Consider the following 16306-nt stretch of genomic DNA (forward strand, 5'->3'; position numbering starts at 1 on the left):
TGTGTTTTCGTTGTGTGTTCCGAAAATGGAACATCGGAGTTTAGTGCAAAGTTATCCCATCAAGTTTTGAGTGAAACTCTGGGAATCCGCGACTGTGACCCTTGAAAAGTTGAAACAGGTCTATGGGGAACATTTCTTGGGTTGGGTAGGGTTGGGTTGGGTTGTTTGGAGGAGGAGACCAGAGAGCGAGGTCATCAGTCTCACTGGATTAGGGAAGGACGGGGGAGGAAATCGGCCGTGCCCTTTCAAAGGAACCATGCCGGCATTTTCCTGGAGGGATTTAGGGAAATCACGGAAAACCTACGTCAGGATGGCCGGACGCGGGATTGAACCGTCGTCCTCCCGAATGCGAGGCCAGTGTGCTAGCCACTGTGGCACCTCACTCGGTGAACATTTCTTATTAAAGGCATAAGTTTTTCGCTTGCACAAATCATTTATGCAAGATAGAAAACACGTTGAAGATGAACCTCGCTCTGGCTGACATTTAACTTCAAGAACGGACGAGAGCGTCGAACGTGTGCCATCTCGTCGACCGAAAAAAAAAGAAAAAAAAACGAATGAGCAAATCAAAGATCAAAACAATACTGCTTCGTTTTTTTGACAGTAGGGGTATCGTACATAAGGAACTTGTTCCTACATAACAAACTGTCAGTGAAATGTTTTACAAAGATGTCCTTGAAAGACTCAGGAAGAGGGTGAATCGAGTGAGACCAGACATTGCAGACAAGTATATGCTGCATCATGACAACGCCCCATGTCACACGGCTGTCACGAAATTTTTAACCTGAAAAGGCCTTCCTGTTGTTCCACTGAACTGCGGAACACGAGGCATTTTGTAGCCCTGGATTTAAACTCACGTCCTAACCTTACCACAACCTCGTGATGTACAATGTATCGGAGAAAACGGCGGTCAGTAATCAGCGGCATACCTATTAAACCACGACCGTTTTCTTCCGGGGGATTAAAGCTAACCTCTACGAGCAAACTCAAGACAAAAATTTCAGTTTAAACGCTAAAAAACAAACTGCATTTCTCGCTATCATTCATTGGTTACCTGAAGCTACACTGGCTACACGAACAGCCGCTTTACCAACCAATGACCAGTCCTGATTGGTACTTAGCTGTAGATTATAAACGATACTTGCAGATTCCAAATGAAAGAAAAAGAATTTAGGGAAAAAAAATAAAGGCAAATAAAAAAATCAGCACGGTAATGAAAATGACATGGCAAAGTTTTAAAAATTTAAAAAATATATTGAAGTCGATTAACTGAACAAAAATAACAATGAAAGTCCTTTTATTAGACTTACAAATGAAAAGTATTCAAATATTCACTGTGGTATACGAGTTTCGAACTACGAATTTTTACAAAATAGGCCAATGCGCTAACCACTACACTACGATGCCTTAACTTGTTTAATTTATGATTCTGATAGTCCAGTATCAACGATTAATTGCAGCCTTTAAAACCTTCGGCTTCGCATAATGTCATGCGAAACTTTTCTAATGTAAACCGACTCCGTGGGTACATGGCGCTGAATTGCGTGTATTGTGCAACGCTCTAGTAGCGTTTGGTTAGTGTCGCGCGCGCGCGGGTGTGTGTGTGTGTGTGTGTGTGTGTGTGTGTGTGTGTGTGTGGTTATCATGTGTGATGAAATGCGAAATTAATGGGCCAGATATAGAATTCGGAATCCAAACACAACGAGAAAGAAAGCCTGTCAAGATGAACTGACCGATCGTTGTGGCAGTTTGGCAACGGCGAAAGGTTCGGGCGTGATGTTGAGCGCTCCAATTGGAGGAAACCAGCTCCAGCCCGTGAAGTGTCAACTATCTAGTAATTTTAATCGGACTATAGGCATCGAAATGTCGATATCATCTCTGCTGAAAAATACGGGAACTTTTTTTTCCGAGTAATTTGGTGGTCTTTGCTCTTCTCCTACCCGTCTATTTAATTAATGAGACATAATTACCACCGTGGGCTGGGGCTTCCCATCCTACTCTTGAGATGCTAAAGTCAGTGGGTTGGACCAGACTGGACAAGACACCAAACAAAGACACTTCTCTGATTCTAGACAATCGATAATCAGATCCCACCGGTCACTCAGGCCGTTTTCCGCGCGTTGAGCCAGAGGATTCTGGACAGCGGCCGCAGCGGCGGGCAGCCGGCGCCAGAAGCGACCTCGTCTGCTGAGCAGGAAGACGTCACGAGCTACTTTGATGCAGCCAACGATCCCGCGCTATCGCTATATGCTGCGTGAAGAGGGGGCGGCCGACTCCTCGCCGCAGCAATGCGAACGAAGGCGTAACGGTTTTTAATGACAGCGGTTCCCAAACTGCTTCCCACAAAACCTCAACCTTTTAAAGCACCTTTGGTCAATCATGGAAAAAATTGCGTGTCAATTATATAAACAAATGAAGCAAAAATCGATTTATACGATGCTGGAAAGTCACTATTCCATGTTTCTATGTGCAATTCAAAATAAGCAAGAATCAATCAAGGGGCTGGCTCTGAAAATTGATGAAGTGCAGCATGAGTTCTGGATTCAGTAAAGCCGTGGATGTCATTTTTTAGGTTCTGTGATCAAAGAAGTTTGGGAATCGCTGATTTATGGCATAGATTGTCAAGCTGTGCACAATGTGAAGGACAGAGGAACGATCTGACGATATTTCTAGTCCCACGTCATGGCATTTTTATTTTCCAGGCCATTCAAATTGCAGTTGCATTGCAGTCAAAAGTGGTGCTGTGCATCTCGGGCAATATTTCGAGGACGTATATCTGGAGATTTGCAAGATGCAGAAACAGAGCACTTGCAGTTGCTGAGCACGATATGCCTCTAGATCACAATAAACTGTCTTCACCCTATCTCCTTCCATTTCCTAGAATAATGGACATATCTGTGTTTCACTTTCAATACGTTGCCAATGGGAAAGAAAAATGCAAGCGATAAACCTATTTAGTGGAAATACTTCCTTGCAGTACATATGTTTTATTCTGTCATGCGTTCTTAGCAGCTTAGAGAATAAGGCAATGGCATGTACATACACATGTAGTAAGATTAATCTCTTATAAATCATTTTTTCTCAGCAGCAACATCCTACATCTGTTATGATTCGACCCACTAGTGAATAATTTTTGATTAAACTGTCCTACAGTTTCAAACAAAATGTAAAGTTTCATAGCAAATGGTCTATCAGATGCCGTTGCCCAACCAACCACATCAGTTGCACCACAAAAATCTTCAGATTTTTAAAATGTTTCTGAAATATATTCTATTAGACTGAAATGAGCCAGTCATTCTGTATTGACACAACTTCAAACTGGAATTATTTGGACGATAATGAATGAATGTAAGGTAGCTTCCCTGCATCTCTACAGGACTGCTCTAGTGATCATAAAAAGTTGCATCAGTTTTTCCCTTAGGCTAGAACCCCATCCCACTTTTTCTTTTAGCAGAACTATGAGGTAGGATTTAAATCTCTGCAAAATGATTTATATTCGCTGTCGTTTGATGTGAGAAATTATGCTGATATCCAGCTGCCCCATATGACCACCTTTTTTGTGAGACATTCCATCCTATGTTATAGGGCAGTAGGGCCATCAGTTTTGACTGATATTACAGACAGTAGTAAAGAGAAACTGTCTGCTAGACATCCACAATCAGGTCCTCAGCAAAGGACACTGGACAGCGAGGGACACGGGAATATCGGAACATGTGCAATTGATGAATAGAATACCAATAGCTCGTCTTTGCTTCTAGATAATCGATAGGAAAATCCAAATGATCACTCAGTACTTATTCCGAGTAATCGGTCGGCTGGTGCTGAGAGGTGGTCTGCTGGGAGGCGGCAACCGCGGTGGCGGAGGCTCCTCAGGCGATGGGGGCGGCAGGCGCATCAGCATTACATTGCCAACATACCCGCCCTTCGAGGAGGAAGAGGGCGAGGACACTGAACAACCAGGCACCGAGTCATCTGACGTCGAAGAGCTCACCTCCCCCCCGGCATAGACTATCAGTGTATACATACAGCCAGCAAAAAAGATACACACCACCGACAAACAAATAAAGATTTTCATAATTTGACTACACACAAACACACAAATACACAAACACACACACACACACACACACACACACACACACACACACACACCTCTTTCCTAACAAGGGTCTTATAGGACACAGCTGTTACAGGAGAGCACAGAATTGACCAGATTTGTTGACAGTGGCACATTTATTTAAATAATTTATTACTTTCCTTAAAATTTCTGCAAAGGCAAAAAAAAAATTGGAATTTGCTGAAAGCTTCATTCAGTATCTGAGAAGTTGCTGCAGAACATACAGATGACCACAAAACAACCATATGTTGTGTCAATGTAATATAAGGAAAGTGCTCATTCATCAGAAATATGGTGAGATTATTTTTTAAATCACTTGTGGTACTCCCAAAGTGAATACAGTCATCAGTCATAAATAAAAGGTCTGTAATATGCTTATAAAGTACCATACAAGCATAAAGATATTCAAACAACCTGCTGGACAAAAAATCTGTTGTTTTAATGTGTACAACATAATTTGAGCAAAGATACACTGAGTGCTACTCCCAAAGTGTACATAGTGTTGCAAATTGCAGATTTAGTCTAGATACAATACAGTTTTTTGATCATATCTACTACTGATCTACATCAAAGGAGTACACACTTGTATATTTGTATGCTTTCTTGACACTAATGCGTTTGTTACACATTTTTCCTTAGTTGCACCAACTTAACAATCACTTAGAAGCACACAAGTGTGTGTTGACTTGTCTGGCAGTAAGTTTATTTTGATCCTGATGAAAAAAGTATTTTGCTCACTGCTTGAACAATATGCACAAATTTGCAAGCAATTTTTTCACAATTAAAAGGGCCATATCTGTGGAGTAACTGGTCAGTCTCCTCTCTCCTGCACAGTTGTTAGCAGTGTATGTTCACGTAGATATTGAATTTAATTTACTGAAGCTATATTATGTCTCTTTCTACTGTGTACATTCCCATATACTTTGAAAGAACAGTGGCAGATTCACATGTAATCAAACTTTGTATCTACGTCAACATACATTTTTTTGTAAACTCTCAAATAATACTGTTCATACTTCACTTACATGCATGCCCTGGCACACTAGTAACTTTCAGCTTAGTACTGGGATGGATGATGAGAGCACAAAACATCTGCAAAGAAGTAAAATATGTATAATATCATTGCTTATTATAAGAACAATGTTGAGAAAATGCCTGTCATCTTCCCAGTGCTAAACTTTCTGAGTACTTCATACACTATATTTATTGATTATAGCCCCAAATATATCTTAACAGACTAACAAAATTTTTGTATGGTACTAATTTATTTATATGAGAAATGTAAATGACAGCTGTGGATGTACATAGCAGTTGTATTTGGGTGTTATTCCTTGATGCATACATATGGCCTTTGTTTATAGAAATACAAACCTCATTAAGATTATAAGTTTCAAATAAACTCAAATACTTAGGAGAATGTATTGTAAATTATTTGAAATATGTACAAAGTGTTCGAATACAGGCTTATGGCTATTGTTCTGTGACATCCTGGTGTTGGTCTGTTCTCACAATCTGAATGCATCCTTACAATTTTTAACATTTTGAAAATTGCTTTCTTGCTCGTTTTTAGTGGCTAACAATTGTTGAAGCTCTGCACCATTTTTAATCTCACGGTGTTGGTGTGGACTGTCTGAGTACAATACTTTGAACGTATTATGTGTAAAACTTGAAAACATTTTTGTTATTCTTTAGATCTCCAGAAATAACCTCCTTTATTTTGTGAAATTGTCAGTGGTGTACTGTAGCAATGGACTAACTTTTCAGTATTTAACTCACTGATTTCTTCTACCTTTTGTTACACAGCTCTAAACATATACTGTAATAATAACAAAAGTAAAATAACCTCCATTTTATGTATTGTAACGCTGACTTGCAAGATTAAACATATAAGTAATAATCATTCTCTCAGCAGAAATAAATTAAGGAAATGGTTTATCATGTATTACGTATACTAATGCACACTGCAGTTACACCAACTTCACTTCAAACAAAAACCATACAATACACAAAACTGAAATGAGAGCTCTGTTATTTGTTTGCTTCCTTTCGGCAGTGAACATATTTCTCCTCATATGACTGACAGATTCAATATCTGAATTCATCTAACAGGTATCTAATGATGGCAGTAACAGCTTGTATGTTTCCTCCCATATGATTGACAGATATGGGATTGTGTGTCTTCTAACTGCTTGCTTGATGTTGACAAGGTTTGTATGTCATCAGTCACTTTATTAACAGTTGTCTCTGGCTGCTTTGTTTTGCTTGATAAGACATCTCATTGAAAGAACTGCAGAACATTTCATGACATGTTTGGGAAACTTATCATCATATTACTGGACTAACTGTCATTATGATTGTTCGTGCTGGTTCAGCTGATGTCACAGACAAAGCTAGAAAACAAGCCATTCAATAAACACCACATTTATTCAGCAGTTGTCAAGAGAAAGTCATCTATAAATCCTATAATGTGTGATATTGTATAAAATGTGTCAGATATTTTATTTTATTATGGTTTGTTACTCTGTTTTAGAATGTTAATTGTATTTGATGACATATTATTGTGAAATAAATTTTTGATTTTTAGTATAGTTTTGAATGTTGCTAGTTCTTTATGTACCTTTTCAGTTACTGAATGTGAGTTAGAAACAGTTGATGACAAATATGCCTGCAGCATCAGAAATTTGTTACTTATTATATAAATTTAGTTTATTTTTGTGAAACATGATTTTTAGTCAACTTAAATGCTTCATTACAAAGTTTCATGTGAGAATGACACACAGGACATCTAACCTGTCCTCCTCCTCCTTGTCCTCAAATTGCCTGGGAGGAATAAACTGACAGAGTACGTCTTACCACATATAATGACTTTTAAATGCTTTTTTTCTCAAGTACATAAATTATTATTTCAAACAGTCCAACATTTCACTTCATGCATAAAATGTCTATAAAATCATCCTAGTCCTAGTGATATATCTGCAAATTATTCTTACTCTCTTCAGCACACATGCAAACCGAACACAATTTTATACAGACAGAATGGAATTTTTGCACACAAACAAGAAAAGTTTAGAATGCAACATTAGTCGGGAGCAATGCACAGCTTGTCATTCCACACACTCTTCTGTAGATGTATACAACAGTCTTATGCTTTTGTAGTCATTTACCGTGCAGTACACAGAGCTAGATGAAACAGGCATCTGTGCTATGTGCTGCGTCATATATCATGACTGAATCAAATATACAATAGGCACTTAGTGTCTGTGTACCTGGTGCCTCTACAGACGGAATTAAATCCTGAAGAGAATCAGCTGTCTGGGGCAGAATCCCAGCAGAGTGAAGTTCGTGTCCAGTATGGTGAGGACCAAGAACTGGCAGCAAGTGGAGGCAACAGTGCACCCAGTGACAATGCTGCACCTGCACCTGCAGCCGATGCAGATTCTGACGAGGCTGACCGCAACAAACGGTTGATCAACTTTGGGTTTGGAGCTTCTGCTGGCACTGGAGGCTCAGGTGGTGGATCTGGAAACTTCCTCTTTGATATCATTCGGGTAAGTCTCAGTCTTGGTACTAATTGAGGTGAGTGTCTGTGAGACATTTTTGGCATCTTTCAAAAAATCTGACCTGGCAAAGCTACTTAGCAACAACCTTCCATCATTCTAACTCCTGCAAACAGAAATACTGTAAATGACCATTTTGTTATATGGTTAATCCCCTCTCCCTCTCTCCCACTCTCCCTCCCTCCCTCCCTCTCTCTCTCTCTGTCTCTCTCTGTCTCTGTCTCTCCCTCTCTCTCTCTCTCTCTCTCTCTCTCTCTCTCTCTCTCTCACACACACACACACACACACACACACACCATTGTTACATATACCTTGCTATGTCTGAATGTTTGAAATAATGCAGTGATTTCTGTCTGAATACACAAATTACAGATTAGTCACTCAGCCTCTGGTAGCAGGGTTAACACATGATGATTACTGTTGGAGCTACAAAGCTGGCCAAACGACCTGAAAAGCTGGAGAATATATGAAGGCTGAAGTATTTTACAGTGTACCCAGTGGAAGTTAAATGATACATTAAAATCAGTTACAGAATCAAAAATTTATGTTCAGCTACTAATGAAATAAATACACTCTAAGGTTTATTAAGACATTTAGAGTAATCCACTAACCAATTAAAAGAGCCATTATAAAAATGTATTCTTTATGGATATTAGTATCATTGTCTTCAAAAATATTTGTTGTTTATACTGACATTTTCTAAACATGAGATATGTATGGATTAAAAGAGCTAGGAAGGTCAGTGAATGATGCATCACGGAGATATTGTACAGCTAGTCTTGGAGCAGTGTGAAATGTAATTGTAAATAAATGAAGATAATATAAAACAGACCAGTCATAGGGATTTTACAGGGCTGCATTACTGCAGAGCTAAGCAAACCAGAACATAGGAAAAGGCTGTGAACAGAATTCGGGTGACAGGCATTTGCCCCTGTATCAAATATCTGACAATTATCACCATGAATGAGTGTTGTATTCAGTCTTCCACTTAACATTAAATAGCATGATTTCATAATAACGTCTGACAGAAGGATTCACTGACCCTCACAAAACATTATCAGCTGAGTTACCAAACAGGAGAAATATAGCCTTTCTAACTTCAATATTTGTAGCTTTTTCAACAGCAGAAATTTACAGTAAATACATAAAGAGGAGGAAAAAAATTGTGATTTTTGGTTTGCAAGGTAAAAAGAACCACTTGAATGCACTTTGGAAAAAAAGTTAGAAGTCAACAGTGTCAAAAAATATGTGTGTGTGTGTGTGTGTTTTGGGGATGGGGGGGGGGGGGGGGGGGATAACCCAACTGAGGGAAACAGAAATTAAATCACTGCTGTAGTGGTGTGCACATAAGAAAGTGAGTGGAGCAAGTTGGGGGAGGGGGAATTCCCAGTGGCAAGGAGTAGTGTACATGAAGCTCCAGCCAATGTCATCATTCAGTTGCCAAAGTCGGTAGCATGTGCTTTGGGGTGCATGTAGTACATCTAGTGTTCGTATTTGTGTTAGTTTAGGGATGGTGAGAGTAATTAGCTTAATTAGTGTTATGGGTGGCATAGACCAAACATGGCAAATATTATCTTAGTAAGTGACAATGTGTGTTTTCTGACCATATAATAATTTTATGGAGAGTAAGAAGCAGAACAGGTGGTCTGGCATGTCACCCACTTGAGCATTACCAGTTACCAGGGTAGGGAACAGCTGGGGCATGTGACATGGAATGGAGACAGAGAACATGCTGGTGATGCCACAAAGTATTTTCTATCCCTTTTGTGCAGAATGCATCACTTAGCTCCCTTTATACGTTCGCACCATTGTAATGCATTGCAGAGTAGAAACAGATAGTGGCATATGAAGGAATGATATGAGACAGAGAAATGAAGAAGCAGTAAATTGACAACACTACTAAAAGGAAAAGGAAAATGACATTTTTTTTATTTTCATAAACAATATAAGTCAAAAATCAAAAGAACTTCACAGTCAGAGAAATTAAGTTTGTAAATAAAATGAGAGATGGGAATAAAGCCACATTTTATGCAGATCTCTTGAGGATGTTATTGCAATCTGGACTTGGAATAAAATAGTATTTTCCTCTTCTAACAGCTTAATTTATTTCTTATTTTTTATTAGATTAGAAAATTTAATGAAGTTCAGCTTCACGCTTAAAAGGCTTCTGTCGAAACTTTAAAAGAATTTTAACATGTGCAGTTGTATGCCAGGTCATCAATTTTTTTGTGTTATGCAGATGAAGAATGTACAGGTCTTTAAACAGATGCATGCAGCTACACAATTGACAGTCTCCACCACTAGAGACTGAACATAGATAGGGTGATAAAATGATTAAATTAAGAACTTTAGGAATAAGATTTATGTGTTATAATCCTACTTTGACGATTACAATGTGACACTGCACTATATATTTGTCAAATAAGAGGTGAATGAAAAATATAATTAATAAACTGGATTGGAATATGTAAGTTGAAAACATATAACAAATTTATCTCTTCATATGACATTATAATTTTGGGTAATTTACATTTAATTTATTTCACATTCTCAGCTAGCTGGAAAACATGAAAGAGAAATATCCTTAAAAAAATTAGAAGTTGCTTAACAATTACTAAGACATAGGGAAATATTAAGTATAAATTAGTTACACAGAGAGAAAGACCAGAAACTTCAGCAGTTGCAAGAGAAATCAATAAAAAGACAACTGATAGAGATCAGAAAATTCACTGTTTTTATACATATTATATCTCTGTTTGATGAGGCTCACCAGACTGTGTTGCTAACTGATGTAGAGGACCGCCGACCGTGCAGCGCGTGCAGCAGGCACGGTATACCGTGTTGTGGCTGGTACTGAAAGCCTAGGGCTGGGTGTTGCTACTGGGACGAAAACCACCACCAGCTCCCGCACCAATCAGACGACTGTCACTAGCCTCACCACCAACAATGCTACTCCCCGTGCGGTAATGACCAAACCACAACCATGATTGACACCATAGTGGCATACATTCAAGGAGTGGGGCTCTGTACATGTGCTTTAGTTGACAGGCAATATGCAGCTTTTAATACTACCACACAACTGGTTCATATTGGTGTCATCAGACCACAATATCTACCAGTGGTTAGGTTTTATTATGACACTAGAATTTTTGTTAACAAATTTAATTTCAATAAATAACTTAAAGTGGAACAATAACATTCACTATTTTCTGGAATTGTCTCCGACTTACACAACTTTTAGTTTTCTCTTCTCAAATCCGACTGTAGTTTTTATAATTTGAAGGGCTCAATAAAGCTATCTCTAAAGTTACTCAATTTTGGTGCAGTCTTTTCCTGACTGTTATCTTTGAGTAACTTATTCTATTACAGTCTATTAACTATGCTGTTTGCTCTGCTCTTTCCTAGTATTTGATACTGTTTTTCACACTATTTATAATTTTCACATACAATTTATCATGTTTATTTGATAACAGTAGCCTTGTAACAGAGTTCCACTACTTTGTAAGTCACATGGAGTTGTAGAACTTGATGCTGCTTCTTATAAAGCCATACCTTTCCCATTAGTCTGTCCTGATCCAATTCTGTATTATTTTCTTGCACTGGCACTATTCCATTTCCATTTACCAATGTTCTGTACTGGCCAATTTTAGATTCTGTAACTATGACTGGATCATACTGCAAAATCCACATGTTAAGTTGATTTGTTAACAACACCAGGAATTCAGTAAATAGAATGATGTTCCACATTTCCCATAAGGAAATTATTATTTATACACTTACACTCATGAATCCAAAATATGTTGAAAGATGTGACTGACAACTATAATAACATATGATTTAAAACATTTTGGAGATTTCTGTTCTGTGATTTATAATTTGATCTCAGATCTTACATCAGTGGGTGATTTATGGCACAAGACCATAAACATTTAGTGTCAGTGTAAGATTACAACTGATTCTCCTGTATCAGCTGCCTGCTTAATGTGCACAGTATCTAGTATTCTTGCACATTAGCTACTCTGATTTTCACAAACTTGCATGACCTTCACAAAAAGTATGCACTCACTAACAATATAGAGGCATGAAAATTAAAAAGAAATTGAAAAGTTATGGCTGCAGACTACATTACAGACAGATTAAAAGTTGTCATGATCAAATGCAGAGATTTTAATGGAGCTGAGATTAAAAATTATGAAAGCAACTATCATACTACAAGACCTGAAAGTTTAACTGTTTGAAATGTGGGAGGGAGACGTAAGTGGCAAATAAATGAAGTAATCATAATTTCAGTTTCTAAAAGACATCCATAAGTAAATGTTTCTCTTTACTGCTTCCACCCTTTTCTCAAAAATTAATATCTGTGATTCTGTCATTTATTATTTGCTTCTCTTATACCATACTTTACTAACTTCTCTGCTAGCATCAAACTTTCTTCAAAGGCATGCAGTTAAATTTGTGACCAACCACTGACCGAAAGACATGAAAACTTTTATCAGACAAAGGAATATAAGATTTTTAAAACTATTGCTCTGTCAGCATCCACACATGTTTATTGGTCTGCTACCATCTGATAAGTAGAAGTTTGTATAACTTCTTTTGGCACACTTTCAAGATAGACTCAGATGATTTTTCTAATTTTAAAATATTTTAGGGAAGAGATAAGAGAGATCAAAGATATGCAGTCAGTATCCCCACACTCCATTTTTCAATGAAACGTGGAACAGTAATCATAAATATAGTACCATGTATGAACCCCATTTCAACAAGCAATGAACACCAGCTTGCAAAGTATGACTGTAGGTATGAATTGTAAACAACTCCGCTTCACAGTACCCATTTATTTTCTGAATTCATTTTCTTGTGGTTCTTTTGAACCAGAATTCTGTGCAGTTTGTTCTCTGTTTTGTAACACCCAGCAGTTTTGTATAACTTAATTTATATACTTGTTAGCTTTTCATATAAGTAACTGATAGATAAAACAGCTCAACGATCATGAACATCATTTTAGAGGTACTACTGTTGGCTTGTTTATGATACCTGCATTTGACAGGCACTGTCATTTTATATGTATGTAATGTAGTTTGTAGTTAATAAGAAGACAGAGAGCTCAAACCACCTTCTAGCTAAATATTTTTATTGTCATATGGGTATTTTTAGTAGAAATTTTACAGAAATTCTATATACTGTTATTTATCTATTTCTTATTACATTATTTTTCAAACTGTGCTAGCAAACTCACAACTAGTCATTTTAGAAATATGCTCAACATTTTACTGTAATTGATAATAACAGATTGAAATTATGTGCCACAAGTGTTGTGTGTTATATACCTGTTGAATACTATTATCAAGAATTGAAACATTTTTACAAAACCCAGGAAGTTTCCTACATTCAGCTTGCAGATTTGCTTACCACCAGTTGTGGAAATTTTCATAAGAAGTTCACAAACATAACTTGCCCATTATACTGAAATTTCCAGTAATAAATTCATTTCTAAAGTACAATTAATTAAATTGTTCTTTTTTGCATATTGTGTGCACAATAAGACAAAAACTTATATTTTACAAAATAAAAGAAAATAACATTTTTATATGTGCCATTTTCACAGTACTCAATTAATTACAACACTTGTGTCACATGTTCTTAAAATGGCAGAAAATTAAACATTTTATTAACAATTAAGTTTCAGAATATTTTCAGTGTTAAAAGAATATTTCTTCTTTGCATGTGACTTCATTTTATATTTTTTAAGCATGATATTTTCTGTTTTCTATGGTCATCCTTCATACTAATGTTTCTTTCTGGCAATGGTTACACTGTGGGTTAAACAGAAACTCATTTCAGAATAATGTCTTCGATTCTGCTTATGACCGCAAAGTTAACTCTCTTAATTGCTAAACTCTAGTCATGACATTCTTGCCTGCACCCATGAGTGACCATATAGGCAGCAGAATGTCTTAACAACATACAAGAACTTGACCATGGAACTACTGACAAAACTAATGACTCGCCTGATGACTCCCTTCCACAATGGACTAAAAGATGTTCAATTATAAGGTATTAATGTTGATTCTTCTCATAAAAATAGCTTGTGCCACAGATGATGATGATGTTGTTGTGTGTCTTCAGAGGAGACCTCTGCCTTGTCTAAGTACAGGTAGTTGTTGAAAATGAGGTAAGAACTTGTTCAGGTTTTTATGTAATGGTTACCAATTCTGTATAACAACCAGCTTGTGATGAATGAGGTAAGAACTTGTTCAGGTTTTTATGTAACGGTTACCAATTCTGTATAACAACCAGCTTGTGATAAATGATTCTTTTACTGTTCCATATAAAGTTCTATAACACCATCATAGAACAACAAATGGGGGTCATATAAGCCAAATCAGCTCAGTAAACATAAAGTGAAATTGAATTAAAGGGACCCAGGAAAGAAGAACAAAGTATTAAGAGTACAAGAATTAATTGGTAGGCCCAATAAAAATGCATGATTAATACTAGACTGTGCAGGTGTGACAAAATAATGGATAAATAAGTAACATGAGTAATACTAGCAGAGAGAACAGACTAAATAAGATCAAGTTATGAAGTTTCACTAAAACATCTGAACCATTCTGAAGGAACTTTGCTCCTCATAATGAAGTCATGTCCCACTACATGGTATAGGGAAGTTCAGACAAGCCTTTTGCCCTGTCACTCAATAATTTTTCACGTAGCTTCTACAAGATTTAACTACCAAGATGAAAGATCTAACACATATTTCTCTCTTTCATAAAATATGTAAAAGCAGACAGCTAAGAAGCATACATAGTACTGAAGCTCATTGCAAATTTCAAGACTCAGAATTTACTTGATGTTCATACATTACAATTTGATAACAGACTCTTAACTACATTGATAATTAAGACATGGACACTAAAGAATGTTGCTTCAGGCACGCATTTAATTCCCATCATCTTTCTGTTACATGTTTATTCCTTTTCACTCTTTACTCATCATCATTTAGCTCTATTCTTTCCCTCAAAGCATCTTTATTGTTATGTGAAACAATCTACTGCCAAAACATATACTTTCATAATGAGATTTTCACTCTGCAGCAGAGTGTGCGCTGATATGAAACTTCCTGGCAGATTAAAACTGTGTGCCCGACCGAGACTCGAACTCGGGACCTTTGCCTTTCGCGGGCAAGTGCTCTACCAACTGAGCTACCAAAGCACGACTCACGCCCGGTACTCACAGCTTTACTTCTGCCAGTATCTCGTCTCCTACCTTCCAAACTTTACAGAAGCTCTCCTGCGAACCTTGCAGAACTAGCACTCCTGAAAGAAAGGATATTGCGGAGACATGGCTTAGCCACAGCCTGGGGGATGTTTCCAGAATGAGATTTTCACTCTGCAGCGGAGTGTGCGCTGATATGAAACTTCCTGACCGAGACTCGAACTCGGGACCTTTGCCTTTCGCGGGCAAGTGCTCTACCAACTGAGCTACCAAAGCACGACTCACGCCCGGTACTCACGGCTTTACTTCTGCCAGTATCTCGTCTCCTACCTTCCAAACTTTAAAGAAGCTCTCCTGCGAACCTTGCAGAACTAGCACTCCTGAAAGAAATGATACTGCGGAGCCATGGCTTAGCCACAGCCTGGGGGATGTTTCCAGAATGAGATTTTCACTCTGCAGCGGAGTGTGCGCTGATATGAAACTTCCTGGCAGATTAAAACTGTATCCTTTCTTTCAGGAGTGCTAGTTCTGCAAGGTTCGCAGGAGAGCTTCTGTAAAGTTTGGAAGGTAGGAGACGAGATACTGGCAGAAGTAAAGCCGTGAGTACCGGGCGTGAGTCGTGCTTTGGTAGCTCAGTTGGTAGAGCACTTGCCCGCGAAAGTCAAAGGTCCCGAGTTCGAGTCTCGGTCGGGCACACAGTTTTAATCTGCCAGGAAGTTTCATATCAGCGCACACTCCGCTGCAGAGTGAAAATCTCATTCTGGAAACATCCCCCAGGCTGTGGCTAAGCCATGTCTCCACAATATCCTTTATTTCAGGAGTGCTAGTTCTGCAAGGTTCGCAGGAGAGCTTCTGTAAAGTTTGGTAGGTAGGAGACGAGATACTGGCAGAAGTAAAGCCGTGAGTACCGGGCGAGAGTCGTGCTTTGGTAGCTCAGTTGGTAGAGCACTTGCCCGCAAAAGGCAAAGGTCCCGAGTTCGAGTCTCGGTCGGGCACACAGTTTTAATCTGCCAGGACGTTTCGTATACTTTCATGTTCATTCACAATATTTGTACTGAAAGGTGACTATGTATTTCTTTGTACATTCATGTCCTTGTGTCTTTTTCCCTTCCCCTTCTTTTGTTTAAGTCCTTTAAAAAATAATAAAAAATCTAGTCACCCTTTTCAATGTTTCTGATAGTCTGAAAGTAACTGGTGAGTGTATTTATTTACAATGCAGAAACCATTTAACGTCCTCATTTATTACAATGTTTGCAGTGAAATTAGTGTCCAGACATACACAAAAAATTGTTTTTCCTGCGTAAATATCCATGTGCATTAAACACAAGGTTAACTAGAAAAGCACACATTCCCTGAAAGCAAGAACATAGTGTTATGGTAAGATATTTAGAGCTGTTTAATTTGTAAACACAGA

The 16306-nt window shown here is 37.9% G+C and overlaps 1 protein-coding gene across 1 annotated transcript in view; it reads left to right on the top strand.

Moving 5' to 3' along the window:
- LOC126252938 (zinc finger protein AEBP2) overlaps window positions 1-16306 on the top strand; it is a 152172-nt gene that overhangs the window by 127719 nt on the left and 8147 nt on the right. Inside the window, exons 4-6 of the mRNA XM_049953937.1 lie at window positions 3759-3977; window positions 7399-7665; window positions 10470-10637. Coding sequence (XP_049809894.1) covers window positions 3759-3977; window positions 7399-7665; window positions 10470-10637 — 654 coding nt within the window. The remainder of the gene's footprint in view (window positions 1-3758; window positions 3978-7398; window positions 7666-10469; window positions 10638-16306) is intronic.

This window comes from Schistocerca nitens, chromosome 4, assembly GCF_023898315.1.
Source record: "Schistocerca nitens isolate TAMUIC-IGC-003100 chromosome 4, iqSchNite1.1, whole genome shotgun sequence".
NCBI classification, from domain to species: Eukaryota; Metazoa; Arthropoda; class Insecta; order Orthoptera; family Acrididae; genus Schistocerca; species Schistocerca nitens.